This window comes from Aythya marila, assembly GCF_965140915.1.
Source record: "Aythya marila genome assembly, chromosome: 2".
In the NCBI taxonomy this organism is placed as follows: Eukaryota; Metazoa; Chordata; class Aves; order Anseriformes; family Anatidae; genus Aythya; species Aythya marila.
Genome location: NC_139043.1, coordinates 136,566,300 through 136,590,187, shown reverse-complemented (window position 1 = coordinate 136,590,187; position 23,888 = coordinate 136,566,300). Strand labels below are relative to the sequence as shown.

Below are 23,888 nucleotides of genomic sequence, written 5' to 3'. Positions count from 1 at the left end.
GTCTTTATGGCTGCACTGATGTTAAGCCAAAAGACCCTTATAAACTCATCCAGAAAGCAGAGAAATTTTCATGAAAATGCCTTATCCCACTTTACTTAGTTTCAAGTCAACAAAGTCACATTCTCCTTTACTTTCTGAATTCCTTATATAGGAATTAGTCAACATATATTGGACAAATATGAATTACAATTTTCTTTAAATAGCATTAGGACTACAGGTGAACTGTAAGTAACCCCTTAGGTAATTCTGTTTTCAGTACAAAGCTGTTTTATACAGCTTGTTTTATTCAACTGAGTACAGCCTTACAGTCTTCCAATTATCTGTTTCAGGCACATGACTGTACCTGCGAAGATGTATATATTCTCTTGTACAGCCACAAAAGAATAAATAGCATCCTAAAATTCAAAGTAGGGTCAATATTAAACTTATGGATAAGTAAAAAATAAACCAATGCAAAGAATTAGTTCAATATTCATGGAGAGTTTACGTTATAATTTGTTTGCACAAAATTATAGCTTTTGAGATACCCATGCACAGAATTATTTTGTATAATTACACAATTAATTACATAACAGATATTTTTTAGATACAGTTTTGTAACTCTTATTAGACTTTATCAAGGAAAAATTCCCAGCAAATCAGTGGGAGCTTAACTCAAGAACTTTAGCATTTATCAGCAACTTGGACCTCTACCATATGTTAGTTTTAGTCAGCCAAAATACGTCACTGGCATAGTCCACCTCCTATTTAGAAGACATAGAAAGGCAGAAGGAAGCAAGCTCTGCGCATATTCACAAAGGAAATAAGTAAAAATAAAGAAGATAAATGTTGCAAGAGCTAGAAGAAAATGAGGGAGAAGCAGTGAAGTCAAACTAATAGCAAGAGTTTCTGTAAGGAAAATCTTTGTGTTCCTTTGATCAGGAGCCAAGTACAGGTGGGAAGAACTGCAGAGTTTAATGTACACAGTGCTTTACATGGGTGATACATCAATCACATGGGGAGATAGGTTAGACAGTTGGAGCTAGGACTTTTCTAAATCTAAAAAGAATTAGGTCTCAAAGGCACATGCCCCAGCAGCGTGAATGTAGGCAGGTATTATCACTTAAAAAGCCCTTTTTCATTAAAGCAGCCCTTAGCAGTGAGAACATATTTTAAAAATAGTTCAAACATAATTAATGTTCTTTTTCTATCTGTATCTGAATAAAACAGCTTAATCTTGGAAAAGAAAAAAAAAAAAAAAAAGACATAAATGTGCCTTGGTTCTGAGTCAAGAAAGCAAGAGATAAAGAAAAAAAATGTACTTATTCGGAATAAGTTTAGTACAATAATAAACGAATTCTTATTATAAAGATCAGAAATACATTTTAGCTACATCTGCAACACTACACTCTTTACTTACCCATAATTTTCAGCTGAACCATTGACTACATGATCTGCCCATGAACTTGCACCATTGTACCACCTTTACAATGCAGTTAAAATAAAGAAGCGTTATAAAGAAACATATGTATTATTAATAACAGTCTAATTCATATGACACGATCACTTCTCAATAAAATGGGAAGCTTTCCAACAGTTTCCAAATCACTTTGTATATTTTCTACTTTCTCTTAGGTATGAAGAAAATCAAATCTTTTTAAATTAAAAAACAAGCACTCTATTTTTTATTTTTCCTGACAGAATTCTTAATATATTTTACCTTTATTCTTTTTAGCAGTTTAGCTATGAATTTCAGTTCCATAAAGCCTAACTGATCAAGTTTTCAAGAGCTACTGAGCTTTTCAAGTATTAAGAAGTAATTGTGGAGATTTAACATTCAGAAAAATAACATTTTGTGTAGCAATAATGTAAAATACTGCTTTTAACTACACAAGCCTAACTTTTTCTAATTTATTCATTTTTCTATTTGCTTGTTTTATATGGTTGTTTAAGAAGCAGAAGAAAACTCACTTCACTCAGATCAATGAAAACCAATTAAATTTTATACCTATATTGTTCTTCCAGGTATTAAATATGGGCTACCTAAACATTTGTAGCAGTGTTTAAACAAATAAATTGAAGATAGCATCAAAACACATGTAGAAACATTTTATATGAAAGTAGAGCCATGGAGAAAAGAAACAATGGGACAAAAATGATGCTTTGATTTCAGACACCAAAGGATAATCTGTTTCGGCAGCTTTACCCCAGTATGTTAAGAATATATGCAAACCATCTATTATTTGGTCAAGGAGCTTCGACTGGGTATCTGCAGTTCCAGATTTTCAATGTCCTGCTCGGGTACAGCATTGGAACTGCAGTCATCCTACTGCTCAATGATTTCCACGTGACAATGGGTGAGAAGCAAGGCAGAGATTTTCAGAAAAGATCAAGGGATCATGGTGTGCCCAACTTGAATATAAGTCTTCCTTTGTCTGTACTGAAAGTCCCAGCCAAACTCTGCAGGTCGAATTGTTTAATGGCTTGAATATTGAATATATATCAGAGGGTTTTAATGATTATTTTTTTCCAGGAACCATAGCACGATACATGATGGATTTCTTGCATAACTCCATTTTTTGCTAACTTCTCAGGTTTCAGAATCTGAATTTTTGAGATATATTCACAAACTACATGATCTCACACTTCCTGGTCATTACATTGAGGGAAAACAGTATGGGCTGCAGCATATGTGAGTGTTGCTCAGCTGCTCTTGTTTCTTCAATATCAAATTGGATGGCACTAGTAATGACATTTTTGGCATAGTTTGTAGCCAGAATCACTGACTGGATGAAAGATACTTTAATATAATTTAACTTAGATTAGATTTAGATTTAGTTTAGTCTTAATTAGAATACAGCTGGAGAAGGACAGGTGTATCTTTACACTTGCCCTGCTTGTATGTGTCCTTAAAACTGAAGCCACTGTCTCCAGTTAGCCAGTATTTAGGTAAGTTTCTTCTGTAAAAGTGCTTTGTTATAGGCACCATAAATAAACAAGACTGGCTTTAAAACTGCAGTTTAGTTTTTGTTGAATATGACTGCTTATTCATAGCAGCAAAATAAAATTCTTGCTATTAGTAAATAATTCTTGCTTTACCTCCTCCCATACTGTATACAGACAACAGATATTGCTTTAAAAATGGACAACGAAATGTAAAGGTCTAATTGTATAAAGGGATAGGAATGTAAACTTGCTTCTTTCTTTGGATATCTTTCTTTTTGAACTTTGTGTCTCTCTTTAAATGTGAAGTTATCAAATAACTACTTTCATAGATACTCTGAAAGCTTTCAGATTACACTTCAGATTTTAGTTATGTTCACTGTGATACACTATATGCCTATAAAAATTTAGGAAGAACAATAGTGCTTTTGGCTCCAGCACAGCAAGCACTCAGAATCAGGTTGAAGACTTTCAGTCATTTTTAAGTCAGTATGGGCATTAACATGTCAAAAGCTGAGGACTTTCTTAAGTAACGCAAGATATTAAAAGTATTAAATTGACGATTCTAAATTTTCCTATAATCACTCTCTGTGACTGATAACGTTAGCCATTAGAAGTTAAGTGGGGAAAAGCCTTCAGTTATACCTAACTGCTATGCACTAATCAGTTTTCCTCCCACATCTTCCAATGAACTTTTTTTTTTAAATTATTTTTTTGAATAAGAGATACCCTTTAAAAAAGATCCAGAGTGAAGGCAATAAAGGGCTAAAAGAAAATGAAGTACTTAAAGCTCTGGAGATTAGTTGGTCTGTATTTAATAAAATGTTGCACATAGTGCACTATAAACTTAAGTATCATCACTCTAGATGAATTAAAAATTTTAGACTACACTTCAGGAAAAATGCATTACTCATCTTTATCTATTTTTATGATAGAAATAAAAATACCTTTCAGGAGTATAGGTTGTGTCATCATAATATGTATTAGGCACTCTTCTCTCATGCCTAGTCCTCCTGAATATGGAATAAACAGCACAGGTATTTCAGGCATTTTAAAGGTTGTTTCTTTTATGTTGTGCTTTCTCTCACTGTATTTTTAAGATAGCAATGAACACAGAACACATTTATCTACTACATGTTCACCAGTATCTTCTGAACATATATTTTCATAAATAAGTCATTTTAAACTTCTACTTTCGAATTATATTCAGATACAATTCAGGAGTGAAAAGTTACAACAGGAAAACAGAATTTAAGCAACCAGGGAATTTCACTGAGAATAGGATATGGAGTCTGCAAAATTTCTGACTGGTAAAATGAAAGCCAAAGAACAGAATGGAAGCAGAAGTTTGTTTCCTTAAGTGAAGCAAAAGAAATTTGCAGCCTGAAATACACTGCACATTTTACACAAAATGTGCAGAAGTCACCTTTTACTGTCTTCCGAACTTAAACCTCAATGGATAAGTGAAAAAAATGAAAATAGCACAAAGTGTGGTGTCCTCAGTGACTAAGACGAGCTCTGAGATAGAAAAGTTGAGAAGTAATTTCATGCTATGAGAGGCTTTCAGAAGATATTTTTTGGGGAGGAACTACTAATATTGGTAAACCTAGAAAAACAGCATATTTTCATTTAAAAAACAATTGGATAAACATCTTGAGATCATTCTGTCATTGAGATGATGTCTATGTCAGACAATTTAAAATGGGTGAATGTCAAATTATGAATTAGCCTGCAATAATCCAGAAAACTGTGAATTGGGGGATACAAATAAGAATGTAATTATAGCACTACTTGCCCAGCCATGATGTCAATTATATATATATATGATATATGTTCAATTTGAGTAGCTCTAGCAGTGTGAACTGATATCGGCTAGTGCTGCCACATTAAAAAGCCAAGAAAAACTGGAGTGGGGTACAGAGGTACAGAGAGTACTTAAGAAAGCCAGTATCCAAAGGGCAGTGCAGTCACTGACACTGCACATGTGCCTATTGTCTTTCTCAGATATATGTTGGAGTAAGCGCCTTGTCAACATTGCCTCCATTTCCTTTAGGAGGGAAATAGCTGGAGCCCTTCAAAAGGGGCAACTATCACAAAAAGAAATGTCAAAATGCCATAGACTAAGAACGAATTCAGAAATTCAGGTTCTTCATAATGGAAATTCATCATAGAAGTATAAAACTAAAGATTATCAAAGCTGATAAGCAGTAACTGAAACAAACACCAGTAGAGAAAGTACAAAAGAGAACCGAGTAGTCAACTCCTTGAGGAAAAAACTGCTTGAAGAGAACAAAAGAGTTAATGGGCTGGCTGTGAACGACTATCAGATACACAACCAAATGAGCCTGGAATAATAAAGAAGACAAGTAATTTTGACTGATGTATATCTGTCCTGTCTGTAGGACATCCACACTGGTGGATTTACAGTGATTTAACTCTGTTCCAGACGAAAGATTCTTCCATAAATGCTGGACATTATCGAACAATCTTTGCAATTTTGATGAATAGCAGAAGCTGGAAATAGTTATTCTACATGCTTTAAAAAGTGAAAATAAAAGATATTAAGAGAGGTTGCTGCTTCTATCAACGTGACATTGATTAAGCAGATGGAACTAAGAAGATGTGACTAACACCTTGACCTGCAACAATAATGTATTTTAAGGCACTAAACCAGAAAAAAAAAAAATAAAAAAAAAAAAAAAAGGAAAAAAAAAAGTGTAAAGATAGATGAGGAAATGTTGTTTAAGAAGCATTTTTTCATGTATTTCCAAAACTTAAAGAAGAAGAAATTACTTAGGGTTTTGCAATGTATTATGAGAAATTGGATAAAGGTTATGCTTTAAATGGCCCTTAAATGCCTAGAAAACTACTGGCAGAAAATGAAAAAACAAAAAGGACAAAAAACTAGGAAAAATGATAGTAACTATGAGCTACTCAGAACAGCTCATATCCAGTAAGATGACTTGAGTAACTTAACGCTAACGGACTAACAGGGAGCCTGGATTCAAGAGGAGCAGAGGACCCAGGATCAGTTCCTAGACCCAAGAATCTCAAGATACTGCTCTAACAGGGAGAAGAGGACATGCCATTTCATCTTACATTTTCCTCTCTGACCCAAGAGGAATTAACTTTAATAGGCCTTCTCATAAACAAAGCCCTGGAAAAGATTTACTCCATTGTATTGCTTAAATTCTGTCTTTTTCATCTTTCTGAACACTTTATTATCACTTTTGTCCTTAATTTTCATTGATCTTACTTTATTATTTTTTTTGATAAAGTAATTTTTGTAGAAACAAAGATGAATATTTGCAAGTCAAGTTTCTCAAACTAAGACAATTTAATAGCTGCAACTATCAGTAATATCTGAACAGTCACAGGTACAGCCAGAAATATGAAACAGGTTCAGATAAACCAATGTAAATGCCAGTCTATAACTAAGGCACATAGCAGTATATAAAGATTAACTATTGAAAAGTGTAACTATGAGCAATTTTCATTCCATATTTTCAGAAAACAAAATAAAAATCATTCTCCTTAATAAAGTTTTTATAGATGGGCTGAATTATTGAGTACGCACTTACTTCTTACCAGGTTTCATGCAAAACAGCATCATTTCAAATCAAATGTTAACTGAGTTCTAACGCTTATAATGTCTAATACATTGCAGAATATTTCCAAAGCAATATTGCTTTAGAAGGAATAATTTTATGATATTGTAAGATTTTCAGACTCTATTTTTCTTCTGTATCAAAAGCTAGTTTTACACCTACTAAAAAATGGTTATATATGCCTTGAACCCTGAGCAAACCCTAACGAAATTGTCAGAGAAACTCATATCCAGATGGAAGTTATGAAGTTAATATATCAACAGTTCTTTAGTGCTCGGCATGAAAAATTTTATATAGAGCCTCTTGCAAAGCAATGGCCATATCAACCTTTATAACTACTATTTAAGATACGAAGCCACCACTTCCTTTTAAGTGGATTACAGTTTATTGGATTTATATCCTTATTCCTATCCATTCACAACCATGTAGTCTTTCTTCTGTTTTACAATATTTGCTGAAAATATCATAATCACAGTAGTATTTTTTGCATTTGTAGTGCAACAACAGCATGTCGTATTTCGTCTCTTAAAAGCAACTGTATTTCAACCATAATTACTTCGCAGAAATTATTATGGGCTTAACTTCTCTCTACATTATTTTTAGATATAAATAGGAATGCTGATTGTCTGTAATCACACACAGTCGTTGTGAATGTATACAAGTACTCATAAATTACAGAATAAGCGCTATATAAATATCTACAACATAAGCTTGTACTTGTATATTTCACTGTATTTTTCATTTTTCAGTTAAACAAAATATGAGGTTTCAGAAAGACTCTATTTCTGTGTACTTTGAAGTAGATAAGTATTTCCTCATTATTTCAAAGAGAATAATAAGTACTAAAAGCGCTTTGAAAAATTCCAGCAAAAATAAGGGTTATACAAAGACCCTTATACATAATAACCATATAACCTAATTTATGAAACTGACTTCTATAAAATTCTTTAGCTTTTATTATAATTCTGCCATAGTACTGAGTCTTAAATATATACATACTCACAGAATAGCATAAAATACATCATGAAACTTCTTCACTGTGTGTATTTGTCACTTAAAACATAGATCATATCCTTAGTTTGGAAACCAAACACAGTACTGTCAAAGTGCAAGAGGTAGAACTAACAATATGCTCCACATCGATTATACCTCTCAAGATCATAGTAAGCACCCTCAGAATAGGTACGGCACATCTTACGGGAGCGAAGTAATCTGATTGCATCTTCGCAAAAAAGAGGATACATTGTGTGATCCTGGCTGCCAAAACATAAAGGGTGAACACAATGAAAAGCAACACAAAGGTGAAATGAGGACAAAACAATATGAAAAGCAAGAAACTTAAACAACAGAATTACTTGAAGGATACTCAGCTGGAATTTTGGTGAATTTAGCAGAACTAATTTGAATTAGCAGTTTGTTGACTTGCATAATTTTATTTACTGACTTTTAAAAAGACATTGGAATAATGTGCAGATAGCTTCATGTTCATGTACTACCAATTGCAGTCCTTTGGCAGTGAAAAAAAAATAAAAAGGGAAGTATATGAAGAATTGTACAGTGATTGTCTACATACTATGTTAGGAAATTTAATGCTGATATTAACTCAGCACTTCCAAGTTTTCTACCACTACACACACACTCAGAAAAGCAGAAGTGGACATGTAGGTACATAGAAGTACATGCATGATCCACGCAGAGTCACACAGAGGAAAACATATACCTGGCATCTCTATGATGGTGATCTGTGGACTGGGTGTACCGGTAACGAGGTAAAGTAACATAATGACTGAGCAGATGGCAGGAAGAAAAAAAAAACAAATATGAGACAATAAGATGGAGAAGGAATGATACACTTCACACAACACAAGACATAAAAATCTGAGAATACAGGGGCTACATGTGTGTCTGAAAGCAATCTCCAGAAGTCATATTGCCCATTCCCTTGCCTGCAGGCAGTGATAACTTCAGTATGAACAATATCTTTGGCAGAGGTTTACTTTGTCTGAAAGGCTAACGCCAGTGGGAAACCTGCCAGTCTGCCCCCACACAGCGAGCTCTGGAGCTTTACTGTTTCTGAGGGTGTTCTTTAATATTTATCCTACTGTGATAAAAGATGAACCTGCATGAAATCCTCATTATTACTCAAAAAACTAATGAAGAGATATTCATCATATGACGTAACAGAACATACCAGAAAAGAAATCCATGCATTTCAAAATAGCGAAAACAAGGTATTCACATTTTGTTTGTACTTTGAATAAAACTAAAACAAAACAAAACAAACAAACAAACAAAAAGTTTTTATACATTACAGCAGTAATTCTCGAGTTTTTAAAAATAACATTCTCAAGTTATTAAAAATAGACTATTACTTCTCTTTTAGTACAAATTATATGTACAATGTACAGAAAATATATATTTTTTAATATACTTTTTTCACAATTTACAATGAATTATTACAATGTAGAAGAGAGTCCCTGGTCTACAGCTCCTCTAAAGTTGGGGTATTTTAAAGTGATGTCTAGTAACAAAAGTCCACAGTAGAAGTACAAAACACTTTTACTTCTCATGTCTTAATTTGCTTGTAGCTAATGATCTTCTAGTAATCAGACAAATTGTTACTGGTAGCTATATTACTCATATTATCTTTGTCTCTTTTGTACATAGATAAAATATATCAATCAGCCACATCTAAATATTCCTTATAAGCATATTAGGATTGTAGTATATTAGGATATGTAGTATAAGAGATGTTTGTGTTCACTGCTTCCCAAACAAATGCAAAAGCACATAGCCACCACTATAAAAAGAGTGTAACTTAAGTCTCTGGTTATATAATTTATTTTCAGACAGGTTGGTACGTGAATGAGGAGCTGTACACCATTCAGTGGGGCCCAATTTCACACAATTAGTTGAAAATTAGAAGGCAAAGCCCTAAGAAGGACTAATGATTAAGAAAATAATCACAGAGCTACACAGCAGGCTGTAAATTGTATTAGTGTCCTTGAACTAATATATGGACCTGAATACTAAAATTGGCCTACACGTAACAGCCAACAGTCATCATGCTGCCAAGAAGCATTAAAAAATAATTCTGTCATGTTCATAAAATTTCCTTTAGAACATATGCACACCCACAGGAAGAACAATCAAATAAAAATGTAGGAGTCTACCCTATAGCAGCTATGATACATGCAACAATGGCAAACATCTGCGTATCAGTCTATATTCACCACTCTGTAGTTATTCACAGGCTACGTCTATAGGAACATGCCCTTAAATAATTTAGATGAAGCGCTGGAAGTAGGACTGCAAAACTGTTGCAAATATTAAATTACGCTTAATAAGTAATTTAGTGCTTCCATCTGGTAGATAGCAATTTGATGTTAACAATTTACTTTCACGTCCCCTTTTCTCTCTTCAGTGAATTGTTGACAAATTTTCTTGATAGTCTTTCAAAATCAAATAAATGCAATATATTCAAATAGTTGTTAAAAAGAAGAACTTTAAACAAAACTAAGACTTCAAGTGGTGGGTGTTGCAATATATGAATTTAATGGCAGTTGCTATTTGCACACAGCTTAACTTATTGTCCACAAGACAGAAAACCTCAGACTGTTCCCACCACTTACTGGTATACGAATGAAACACCAGCAGTAAATGCTTGGCTTCAGTTTTGACTCCTAACTACTTCCCAAATCCCCACTAAATTATCGTAGGTGCCTGATCTCTGGTATCAAGTTTTGTCCTAATAGAAACTCAGAGCTCTAGAGCTCTTATCAAGTCCCAAGACTTTTGCTTGGGACTTTTTAAATTCAGGAATTTACAATCAGAGTAAGCTGCCATTTAGATATAACCACATATACAGTCTGATATATAATAAACTTTGACAAGTTTGATATATGCTTTCTTACCACTCAAAATTCTGCTTGTCCATACATCGACTTCAAGTAAGCATTACTTTATACTCGACCTGGTCCTCTGGCACTGTTAGCTATTTATACTTTTCCCTATTGTTTAGAACAGGTTATACGTGCTACCTAATTTATAATGTATAAGAATGCATTATAATATGTTCTTACAAGTGCAACACAAAAAAAATAAAATAAGACCATGTTTGAATTCATTAAGAGGAAAAATTAGTTCTACACATGAGTGTGTAGATGAATGTGTAGAACTGTGTCTCCAGTAGCTTACTGGAGTTCATCATAAATCAAGTAATTCATCATAAATCAAGAATATATAGCCTAAATAGTCTGTAGCATTTTCATAATATGCACCTTTTCTAGCTGCAATAATCATATTACATGTATTATTCATGTAAGTATATCTCTCTCCTTCTCTGGAAATGATTTCCATTGATGTACCATAATATTGTGCCATAAATTATGCAAGCTAATCAAGAAAGGAAAGGTGCATGCCATATCTGTGTTGAAGACAGAATGACTGACATCATTTAGGTCAAAATATGATAGGATGCACATTAGGAGGCTGCAGATTGTTCTGTGGTTTATGTATTTCAGCATGCAGAGCAAAAGGTTTAAATGCTGTCTGTCTTCTGAGCATCCAGTCAATACTCTTATGTGTTTTGTTGTTATTATACTTTATGTCTTGAGCTTCAAATATATTTTATAGATTTTTATAAGTATGTTAACAGCAAAACACCAGAGATGCCCATGACTTACCTACTTCCCCCTGCTGAAAACTAAGACATGCAAAACTTTGATTTGGCTAACAGCCAGTCTAGAACTCCTAAAAGCATAATGTAAGTAAGTCATTATGTAGTAAAATCATAATGTAACTGGTTGCTCCCATTAAGCTGTGCATTACCTCAGTGCAAAACAACTCCAAAATGTTCCAGACCTGAACCCAAAATAAAAATGTCTTTTGAGCTGTTCATGAAAATCATGATCTCGTGCACATGCAGGTAGGAATGCATGGAAGACCACAGAGACATGGCCATGTTTTAAACACAGCAGATATTTAAAAAGAAACAAGACCTCCAAGATACTTTTATTTGGCAACCTCCATTTAGATTTGCAGCCTTTTAGCACACACTCCTTATTTTCTACATTATAGTACTCAAAAGTAGGCAAAAGAATGTCAAACGATCGTATGGCAAAATAAAAATTTAAGTCTGCAGCCTCACAAATTTCTGAAACATTGCATATTTTGCTACAGAGAGGGCAATCTGCAGCAGTTATCATTTCACTTACATTAAAGTAAGGAAATCTGATGAGTCTGATGAGGAAGTACTATAGCTTTTGCAATGCTGCCAGTTACATAAACACACACACACAATTTCTCTCTCTCCCCTGCATCAGGTGGAAACAGATTTCCACTATTCTGACAACACAGTTCCACAGGTATAGGCAAGCATTATAATACCTGTTTTTTGTTTTTTTTTCTTTTTCAGTGAACAGAAAGTGATGGCTTAAAATTTTCTGTTTTCACTCACCTATTTGTCCATTTCCTCACACCTTCATAAAATTCAGTAAACCATGAGGGTAACAAAACAGATATCAGTAATTCAGATTGCCTAATTCTATTATTTAGTAACCAGGCACAGGCTTCATATAACAAACCAGGCTCAGAAGCATATTGAAAGCACACACATGTACACAGAGTGCCTCACTGCACCCCACACTCTGTTCCCTCCTGTTCTTACTGTGCAAGGGGACTTGAACTTGGTCTTTACTGCTTGGGATACTTCATTCAACAGTGAAGATGAGGCATTAGAAGGTTAGCCATTGCTTTCAATGTTAATTCTCTGTGACCAGCTCTCACCATTTAATTAATATTCCAGCTTCCATATGAGACTGGGAAGTTGATTCCCAAGTATTTCTGTGGAAATGGAACGCCTGGACTACACTTACATCCTGACTGTCTTGTGCTTATTGCAAAGTCCGTAAGTAATTCTGAATGCAAAACAAGAGTGTTTGTTCCACTGCTAGAGCTTGCATGAATCAAATTAGGTTGACACAAGAAAATTCTATCATCCACTTATTGTTCATCCATTTATGATCATCCATTTTTTCTAATCTATTATTCAATAGCAATTTTTAAGTGATACACTAGGGAGATCCTAGGAGGACACAACTATAATCCCTTCTTAGTAGCACTCTTTACACTTTTTTGTGGTTTAACAGCAAAGTTTGATATATTTAAAAGCTTGGTGCTTGAAATTAAAATAATCTCTAACTAAACTAAATATGTGTGTCTTTCTGCTTTTTTAAATAATCTGATTTCCACTTCTAACTTTTCACTAGTTGGTTTTGAGGGAATGTGCACATTGCCATCAGCCTTGAGGTTATTTAGACATTCTCATACTCAGTTGCATTTAACTCCTTAGTACCATATGTGTTAGACAACTCTATGCTGAATTACCTAGAAAAGGAAGGAAGAAAGGTTCTTACACATATTTGCTGCCATATTTTAACTTAGCAACTGAGCCTGTCAACAAGAAGGTACTTTGAAAAAGTCCCTTTTTTTGCAAACAGCTCCAAGGTATAAATGGACCGTGGAAACAGCAAACCATCAGAGCAGTGGGAAAGCAAAGTAGGATTTTTTTTTTTCACAGAGGTGGGTGTGGAACAAAATAAGGATGACAAGAAAAAAGTTTATAAACCTGTTTAGAAGTTCAGTTTCTCAACTTCAAACTGCCTGCATTTCCACCAGTTTTCACAGTTAATGATATTGAAGTGTTATTCCAAGGACTTGTGCACGCACCATCCTTTTTTATGTAACATAGATGGTATCAGAGAAATATTCAGTAACATAATTTGAAGTCTGATAATCTTTCCACTCCTAAAACCACTGCTAATTAACAATGAATATAAAATGTTATAAATGCCTGGGACTAGTCTTTTTCTATTATTGTGTTGTCTAGGACCTAGTTGCTTCAGAGACTGTATGTTGCAACAGAGGTATACTTAGTCAACAACCTAATTGCCTAGCCAACCACTAGCCATGAAGGAACAGAACTTCTGCATTTTGGAAAATACAGATGACATACCTCTACTCAGAGATCCAGAACATACCTAACAAGCAGACATCTACTCATCAAGAATGGTCGTGAAAATTCAATACTTCCATCACTGACAAATTTCTGACATTTTTCTCATGCGTTCTGAAAAAAACTAGATTTGCTTTCTTTTTAACCCAAGGCAGTTCAGTACGGGACATTTGATTAAATGATGGGAAAAACTGCAATGCTGTATTTCAGACCACTTATCACAGCTATGCATATATGTGGGAGGCAGCAAGCAAACTCACACAGTGAACAAACCCAAAAATGTTCCATGAGGTGTACGCAGGCTCTAAGGATAAGTTTAGACACTGTCAAGGAAGACTGGTCTTACTATCAATTTAGTATTATCCCAAGAGCATTCTGTTTGCTTTTTTTATTATTTTTTTTAATTTATTCTAAAGAAACAGCTTAGAATCCTTTAGTTATTTCCATCTGTATAAAAATCAGCTAGTCTTATCAGCCAATGCTTTTATAGCATTTTTCCGCAGCATAAACAGAAATATTAAATATTTTAATGAAAAAAGGAGGTTCAACTATGTCATACTTGTGATTTCCTGACCTGAAGACAATGAGGTGGAAAGGATCTTAGAAATATTTTTGTAACTGCACAAAGGCACTACCGCAATTAATCCAGCAAAATTAACTATAATAGCAAACTAGAGCTTGCAATTCTGTTTTATATCATTAAAATTCATACAGGTTGCTACAGTTTCGTTCATTGTTTAGGTAGTTCGATTAGGCAAAACATTAGTCATGTGCTTCTAAACACAAAGACCCCAATTTCATTCTACTGCATACTGCTATAATAGCTAATTTTATCATCAAATGTCTCATGAAATTTAGAAAAGACAAACACAGTCCTAGAATATACTTTTGTTATGTCTTTTAATTGGACTGTATACAATAGGAGTATTATGTTATTACTGAGCTCAAATTATTTTTATGTCTCTTTATTCAGCAGCAAAAATGACCAAGTCCATTGTTAATTTTTTGAGGTATTCAGTACTTAGAGAATTTATTAATATAGTGCATAAAATATTTTAATAAAAAAGGACAACTAAGCTATTTGTTTTTTATAGCATAATTTGTCACAGATTTTTCAGTTTCCCTCTTAGCAAAGGTAAACAGTGTTCACTGTTTTGTCAGCCTTGTGCACACTGTATATTTTTAAATGAGTAAGGAAATGCTCACCCGTAGGATTAGGTAAGTGATTTTTATCTATTTTAGAGAGCTACCACTTTGAAGTATTTCACACTGATGAATGCAGGCTACATCTGTTTCTAATTCCTGTCAGATATTTACCTCTCTCTGTCCGGAGAGTAGTGGTCATCTATTACACGGTGTCTTTCCATTCGGTTCAGGGTATTGTAATGAGCAGGAGTAGATCGTGTCCCTCGTGGTCCCTGATCCACATTCCGACTAGGGATAAAAGACAGCAGATTCTGAATTCTGGGTGCAGCTGGGCCACATCCCCTCACTCGTTTGTACAGACACTTGTTAGCAAACATGAAGGAAATGAGATGGGTTAGCTGACCTGTCTTTTGTATGTTTTCATGCTCACATAATTTAAAATCTCAAGGCAATTTTTTTTTTCTGCAGACAAAGGTGATAACCCCATTTTTTGTTTTGCTTTGATATTTGTTTGGTTTGGAAATGAGAGAGTATCAATTATTTATTAGAATGGTAAGTTTTAATCAAAAATTCCTTAGTCTTTCCAAATATGTACATTCAGTGAAAATTACCTTCCCAGCTGAAACATATACTGTAAAGAATTTCTGAAGAGCTCTTGAGCCTGGTAATACTACAAACATGTAAACTGTATTAACACACAATTACTACTGCTGGCTGTTACAGTACAGTGCAGCCTGATAAAAACATGTCATCTAAACAAAAGAGCTGATTTTTCTTTTTATTTTTTTGAGTGGAAAGCTTGTTCTGTAATCTCATTATTATAGAATCTGAAAAAGACAGAATTGATAATTAAACTTTTTAAATTTCCAATAGCAACTATAAGTGGCACACTTAGCGCAGACTTGGTTCAAGAGCATCAATCATCTGTTTGGTTTTGTTCTGTGTGAGACCAAAGCCTTGTCTATAGATTGCTTTACTCAGTTTAGCCATCAATACTGACTGAATCACATTAAATTCACTTTTCTGCTTTGTAAAACAAATTTACAAGAATGGCAAGACAGGAAGGCAACAGTTATATGTGACAGTTATTGGATAGTTAAATCATGATTGATCTGTTTGGATCTGAATAACAGGGTATGCATGCTTCCCTCCAAGTAAATTCACATTTTAGGTCAAGAAATTCTGTTTCCCATTCTGATCTGCGGTCTTCCCTAATGTGGGCCTCATTTCTCTTTTATTCCAGTTTCTGTGTTCCTTTTTGTCCCTTTGTCTGTCCTTTTGGTTACTATCATCCTTACCTTCTGTCATTTGCCAGTCCCTGGTAAGTGTCAACATCCACATGCATCCTTCACCACAGGCTATGCTGTTAATTATTTCTGCACAGAAGTGCTATACAAAGATGTTGCACTATTTGCTTTTGCTGTTAGCTCTACTCCACTTTTAATAAATTAATTGGACATCGTGCAGGGCAACGTGCCCTAGATGGCCCTCCTTGAGCAGGGGGTCAGACCAGATGGCCACCAGAGGTCCCATCCAACCATTCTGTGATTTCTCCACTTTGGGTCTCATGAAGCCAAATTTGAAGTTGACTTTAACTACTAAATATTCTATTTTCCATATCAAAAGTAGGTATAATTCTTCCACCTTCCACTCTACAACCATCTGGCACATAACTCCTTCTCTGTACATGTTTTAACCACCTCATTTATACCAAAATGATGTATACCAAAATACCTTTACCACACAGTTGGATTATTTCATGCATATTTTTACTTTAAAATGGATGCTGAGCGGTACTCTGTTGTTCTCTGTTGACTTTTCTACCTTTTCCACCAGCAATCAATTCTCATCCACAGTCTCTCTTTTTATTCAGGTTTCAAAAAACAAACAAAAAACATGCATTTTTCTGTCTGTAGTGTTATTTTTTGCTATTCAGCCCTTCTTTTGACTGAAATATTAAAGCTTTATCAAGTCGTCATTTATTTGCAAAAATTCCCAAAGATCAGATATTTGTTCTTTGCCCACACAATCAGAACTCCTGCCCAAACTATTAGCCTTAGTCCTGAAATCCCAGTACCATCCTGTCTGCTTAAACAGCTTTCATTAAGATTGTGCTCTAGGCTTACTGCTCCAAATAAATATTTTCTTCTTTAGATTTCTTTGCTATATCAGATTCTGACTTCATGCTGCTTTTTAACTTCCTACACAACTATATTTATTGTACTTCAAGCAAAGTGTTAAACTGTATCAGTTCTCTCTCACTCTGCTATGGATGCCTTTGTTTGCCAGATTTAATATTTACCAGGAAATTACATGCTTTCTCCAATGGAACTTGTTATATAAGAAAAGTTGCTTTCACACTTCATTTATCCATTCCTTTGAAACTCCTTCTTGCAGCTGATAGAACGTGCATGGAGTGAAGCAACCAAGTAACACACAAGCAGATGAAAAGGTATAATTGCAGCTGGTGATGGTGGAGAATATTGAGCATCCTACTAGATTTACCACACCTTTTCAGCCTAGTCACTTTCTGTGGACTCACAGAGTCGTGTAGGTTGGAAAATACCTTCAGGATCAGCAAGTCCAACTATTACCCTAACCTACTGAGTCCCGTCACTAACCCGTGTCTCCTAGTGTCATGTCCACAGGTCTCTTAAATACCTCCAGGGATAGTGGCTCCACCACTTCGCAGGGCAGCTTGTTCCAATGCTTGACCACCCTCTCGGTGAGGAATTTCTTCCTAATATCCAAAATAAACCTCCCCTGGCACAACTTGAGACTGTTTCCTTGCATCCTATCACTTGCCACCTGAGTAAAAAGGCCAACACTCTGCTCACTGCAACCTCCTTTCAGGTAGTTGTAGAGAGCAATGACATCTCCTCTCAGCCTCATGTTCTCCAGACTGAACAACCCCAGTTCCCTCAGTCACTCCACATAAGTCTTGCTTGCTGGTTCCTTCACCAGCTTCACTGCTCTTCTCTGCACATGCTTGAGCAACTCAATATCCTTCTTGTAAAGAAGGGCCCAAAACTGAACACAATATTCAAGGCACGGTCTCACTAGTGCAGAGTAGAAGGGGACAACAAACACTTTCTTAGTCCTGGTAGCCACACTATTTGTGATACAGACCAGGATTTTATTGGCTTCTTGGACACCTGGGCACACTGCTGGCTCATGTTTTGCCAGCTGTCAACCAGCATTCCCAGCTCTTTTTCTGCTGGGCAACTTTGCAGCGACTCTTCCCAAAGCCTACAGCACTGCATGGGGCTGTAATGACCCAAGAGCAGGACCTGACACTTACCCTTGTTGAATGTCGTGCAATCATATTCAGCCCACTGATCCAGCTTACCTGGATCCCTCTGCAAAGCCTTTCTACCCTCCAGCAGATCAACAGTCCTGCCTAACTTGGTACTGTTTATTTATTGAGGGTGCACTTCATCCCCTCATCCAGATCATTACAGTTGCCCTCATCTTGCTTCTTTGAATGCACTTTCAGAAAAAGCTAAACATGATGTTGTTCAGTGCCTGTCTAAACTCCATCCTGATCTAGTCAGAATCACATAGCCCGTTACATGCATTAGCTGAAAACGTTACAGGAGTCTTCTACTGTTCTATTTAAGACTTTTTAACCTGTTCTCACCTCTGCATTGGTGAACTTTAAGGGCTTCAAGCTATACACATTTAGTAACAAAATCCAGTAGAAGGACTGAGGACTGCAAAATAACTTAATATGATATAACAGCACCCTGAGCTTCTGTGACCCAAGAGCTCTTGTCTGCAGAGGCATCAATCAGTAACTGAAATCTCTGCATGTGCAACATGCTCACTGCAGTTAGAACATACCTGTAGCAGCACATACATAACAAACTCAGCTAAGCACGGTGGAAGTGTGATTAACAATGCTTACACCTTTGCCAGATACAGCTAGATTTTCATTAGAGTTAAAAAAGGCATTTCTGTAATTCAAAGACTATGCTTCTTCTTTTCTACAAAGTCTCAAGTTCAAGCAACCCAATTCTCTAGGCTCTACAAATCCTCAAAGAAATTATTTGGGGTATAGGCAGGGAAATATTAGATATTGACTGTGACATTGTAGGAAACAGCTGAAGTGGTTTACTCTGTAAGTTCAAAATTATATTTAAAGTATTAGCTTTAAGAAAGTCAGGAAGCAAGAAGCATCTCATACACATACAGAACACAAAATAACAAGAAAATTAAAAGGCCTTTCAATGGTGCAAGACAAGTAGTAATTACTAGCTTGCGTAGAAATTCTGCCCAAAATGCACACAGCACCCACACCCCCACACACACACAAAGAGAGACAGAGAAAAGAGAAAGGAAAAAAAGATTTTGCTCACATTTATGTCTGTATCTCATAAAAGTAACTCCAGGAGAGTTAGCACAGGCAATTACTTAGTCTGAAATTAGTATAGTTGAAATCAGAATAGACCCCACTGTGTCTACTATTTATCTAATTACCAGCATGTCTCATTTAAAGCAAGGCTGTATTTATGTAGGCTTTTAGATTTCAAGTAGAAACTTACAGTTTCTGCCTGTTAGCTGTCTGTGATGATATGGGATAATTTGGAATCCTAATACTTCACTAATTGAAAATGATATCATTTAGTCTGTATCTGTTAGGGGAAATGGTAAGTAAACACATAAGTAAGAGAATATGAAGTCAAGAGAATTTTAAGCTAACAGAAAGAACAGGAATAACAGAAAAGAAAGCAGAACACAAGAATCAGAATGGCTGTAGAAGAAAGGAATACATACACATACCTTATTGGGAATATTGGGTGCCAAATCTTCAGTATTAAATGACAGTTGTGAACATTACCTTACTCCTTTTATTCCAGCTGCATTAGAGTAATTTGAAAACCTACCCATACATAGTAAAAAAAAATACTGGAACATGGGCTTCACTCCCCTTTACATCTATATTTCTGCTTCCTCTTAAGAAAACTTATCCATGCAGGAAAATTCTTACTTCCTACTTAAACAATATATTTAATGAAATAGTAGTAATTAACCAATTCATCAGCTTTTGGAAGAAATGTCCTGATCTTTTGTTTTACAAGATAAAAAACTATCAGAAGCTTCTCAAGATCAAGAGCTGACATTTTTCAGTATAAAATTGTATGTGTGTCAATTTACTACTGATACTTTAAAAGTCTGAAAAAACAATGTAGAAAGAAAGCTACTATGGGCAAGAAGTATGGCACTCCCAGGGTCTTAATTCTGCACAGATAAAAGGATTGAAAATGCCACTGACAAACACTGAGAAAATGTCAAACCATCACATGCTATAAAGCACCTTCTAAATACCTCTTGAAAATAGAAATCTAGAGAAGAATTTTTCTTTCCTTTGATACAAAATCAGGTGAATTTCTAGACATCAATATAATGTAAGAAAAACATTGGCTTTACATAATTTCATAAGATCTATTTAATTTAATCCCATTTTGAAGGTCAGGAGATTCTTTCCAATATTTTCACAGGATTTTCACAGGATCAACAGCACGTAAATTTATACACTGAATGTTCGAACAGCAATTTACCTTTGTGGGGGAGGGACACTAGGAGACCACGATCTAGTCCGTCCTATACTATCTCCACGGTGAGGGGACCCTGATCGAGAGCAATGATTAGATGACATAACTTGTTCTGGCACTGATAGCGTTGAACTCTGAAGATCTCTCCCATTATGTCGATAATCTAAAAAGAAATGGAAATATTCAATAAATCTGAAATTGCACTTTTTATTTTCCTACCACATATGTAGCAGTCATAAGCATGATAAATGATGGCCTTTGATCAAGAATGGTGTCACTTATGTTTCTCAGCTTCTGTAATAAAAATATTTTTGCAAAGATTTATGATTTTTTGCTTGGTTTAAATACAGCCATCATTCCTACAATTACAGTTTAAAAGTATAGAAATAAATTGCCATGCACCAATCTGGCCATTTATGGTAATCTGTGGTCAGAATGATGCGTTAATAGAAAAACTAGGTAAACAGACTTTTCCTTAAAATAACATATAAAATTATATCGTAATAGTTTTATAAATGTATGATATTATGATACATCACACAGAAATGTCCACAATTCAAAACGAATCCAAAGTTTAGTTTTAAAGGTTGGGATAGTAAACTACTAGAGAGATACAGAGTTTGAGTTCATGAAAGATTTCTGTTTCAGAGAATTAAAGTAAAAATGACTCAGTGACATGGGATTTTACTCCTGGGTGTGAACCTAAGCAACCTTCTATGATAACATGATTCTTGTGTAGCTAAGGTTACACAGACACACACTTACATCCTGGAGCTAATCTTGGCTTAGGACAATAAGAGACACAAATTGTTCTAAGCAAAAGCCTTCCCAATTTCAATAGTTTAAAAGGCTACTGCATGGCCATTTTACATAGGTTTTTAAGAAAAATATTTTTTTTAAAGCTGTATGTATTAAAATAGCTCTCTGCATCTGATCACACAACTTGAATTCACCGGTCCAGTGGTTTTTCACCACTCACTGAAAAAATGATACCAAGTATGTAATAGTTTCATGAAAGTTTCCACAAATATTGTGAGGATCAAATTAATGTATGATGATAACAAATGGAAGAATTGCAAATCTTAACCTGATGATAATGTTTTGCAGAAATAGGTCGTCAAAAAGCTCCTGACAGCTATGACAAGTGACATAGCGTTTCATTCTGAAGACAGTAACCAAGTAAAAAAAAATGGTTAGAGAGATCTCCCTGACACTAGAAAATTCTGGTTCATAAAGCTGCAATTCTTTCCCTGTGAAAAGCTTCTCAGATTCCAAGAGTATTTGGTCTTCTATCATATTATTCATAGTTTTATTCCTGGAAAACCTTTAGCAAGCAGCTGAGCAAAACCTCATTAATTCATTCCATTTCATGGTTCCAAGAATGTTCAATACTTCCAATTAAGTATTACTAAGTATTACTACTCCTATTCATTGTATGACCTTAGGACCAAGGATACACATGAATCAATTACCTTCTTCCTACATGTAGCTGTGAGCTGGGGTATGTGTAAGCACACACGTGTGTACATTAAAAGATAAAAATATATCATTACAATCACTTTAAGAAAATGATGTAAATGAACAGATATTTGCTTGTCACTTCAGAACAATCAAGTCATGTTATGTGTACTCTCAGCAGAAAGCCAATGATGAACTACAGAGTTTTATCTATCAGCAGAAAAATTCTGCAAGTAAAGAAAGAGGCAACCAAGGGACTACGAAAATCTTTGTAGGCCACTATCTGCTATCCCATAGAGCAAAGAGCTATCAGCACTTCCAAGAATTAAGACAAGTGAAAGCTCTGCAGACTGTTCTTGGATGGACTAGAAATTATTTCCTCTATTCTTTAGCGGTATTCTTTAAATTTTACTGATTTTAATTTGGTCCATAAGACCAAACTGACCAAATGTATATTCTCTATGCTTTATTGCCAGAAAAACCTGGAATTTATAATCAATTCACTCAAACTGATAATTACTATATTTATAAGCTTCTCATCTGCTAACATACCAAACATTGAAAAGTAACAGCTTCAGCAAAGCAGCTAACTAACATGAGTTAATTCCGAAGTCACACTTCAGCTATGTGGAGTTAATGTAGCTATGTGCTTAATTTCATACTAAGTATTTTCACCAGCTAGGGGTCAAAGGAACACAGAATAAAAAAATCATACACAATCTCATACTGAAAATAACCACATCATACTTTCACAGGACAGAACTTTCTGTGAACATCCATAGAATATAATACTTTTATTAAATAAAAATGTCCATTTTATAAAGCTGCAATACCAGAACGTATTTAAATATGTTTCAAGTGGAGAGTGAAAGGAGCTTGGGAATATATCTAGAAACTTTCTTAGGTTTCTTAAGAGTCATTACCATTCCAATACTTTACAGACATAACAAAATCTAAGCTATAAGGGAGAATGCTCACACTGTAAGAACACATGAGGAAAATCAGGTATTTCAGAAATTCGATCCAAAAACCTATATGCTGTAAATGCAGCCATGCAGACAGAGCTCACAGAAGTTGCCCTGTTTTGAACTTAGTTGATGAAATGAAGGATGCAAGGAGGATGCTTCCATCCACTCAGGATCCAAAGCCCTTCACATTATCTTCTGACTTAATGTATCATACCGTATTTTTTAACATAATTGATCAGGGATAAGGTGAAAATGTTTTTTCTGCTTCTTGGAAAGCTAGGAAAACTGCAAGGTTTACATAGGAGCTGGCTGTCCAGTCACTCAGATCATGCCAGTTACACGTTCAGAGGAAAAAATATAATAATGTACAAAACTTTCAGATGCAGAAGTCAAGAACCTAGCAGGTTTAATGATCATCTTTAGACTTGAGTAAGTCTGTCTAAAGTCAGCTTTGGCAGATCAGAGTTGCAATACTGGTCTTGAAGGCACCTGGTACCAGCATATCATAGTTTAATGATTCGTTAGTATTTGAGTCCTTTATTAATTATTTTTTTTTAAATAAGCTTTCTTTATTTTAAATGGTGGAGATTTTTTTAATTATTTTTTAAAAATTGAATTGTTTTATTGTTCTGTTTTTAGAAATAAATGGAGATTCCTAAGCTTCAGTGCAATACTTACTTTACATTTTGAACCTAGAGACCAGAATCCAAGCAGGGCAAAAGCATAATTAATTTCACCTTTCTTCTTTTGAAGACCACTAGTATTCCAGAATGAAATGGATTTTTGTGCTTAAATCACACAGACAGCCCATGTCACATGCCCAGCTGGTGAGATCCACCACATTTTTATGCCACCTATACACTGATTTTTTTTCTCCAGATGAAACCAGATTAAAAAGATGGCACATAGCAGAGTATGCCCTGAAACTTGAAATGCTACAGGATTTCATCCCAAAATTTAGAAAGTATAGCGAAACCACCCTAGATACAGTGGAAAGCAGCAGGAATATAAAAATAATACCTAAAAATTGTTTAAGAATAAATTCCACAAGATAAAACATAATATCAAAATAATTGATTCAGTCATCTTTCACATCTTTAATCTGTACACTTCAGAAGTGTCCAACACTGTAGTAAATGTGTTCACCAATTGATGCTGGAGTTCTCCTAAACCCTGAGCAGACTCTGAAGATGTTATCGATGACTGAATGACCAAT

At 34.9% G+C, this 23,888-nt stretch overlaps 1 protein-coding gene across 26 annotated transcripts in view; it reads right to left on the bottom strand.

The window, feature by feature from the left end:
* RIMS2 (regulating synaptic membrane exocytosis 2) overlaps positions 1-23,888 on the bottom strand; it is a gene marked incomplete at its 5' end in the record, with an annotated part of 447,679 nt that overhangs the window by 135,954 nt on the left and 287,837 nt on the right. For 16 of the 26 annotated variants that reach the window (XM_082754487.1, XM_082754483.1, XM_082754484.1 and 13 more), the window contains 2 exons: positions 14,863-14,979; positions 20,253-20,409. In XM_082754487.1, coding sequence (XP_082610613.1) covers positions 14,863-14,979; positions 20,253-20,409 — 274 coding nt within the window. Of the gene's footprint in view, positions 1-1,399; positions 1,463-3,869; positions 3,936-7,679; positions 7,788-8,250; positions 8,317-14,862; positions 14,980-20,252; positions 20,410-23,888 lie in introns of all 26 variants that reach the window. The other 10 variants (XM_082754479.1, XM_082754486.1, XM_082754469.1 and 7 more) reach the window with 3 other exon arrangements.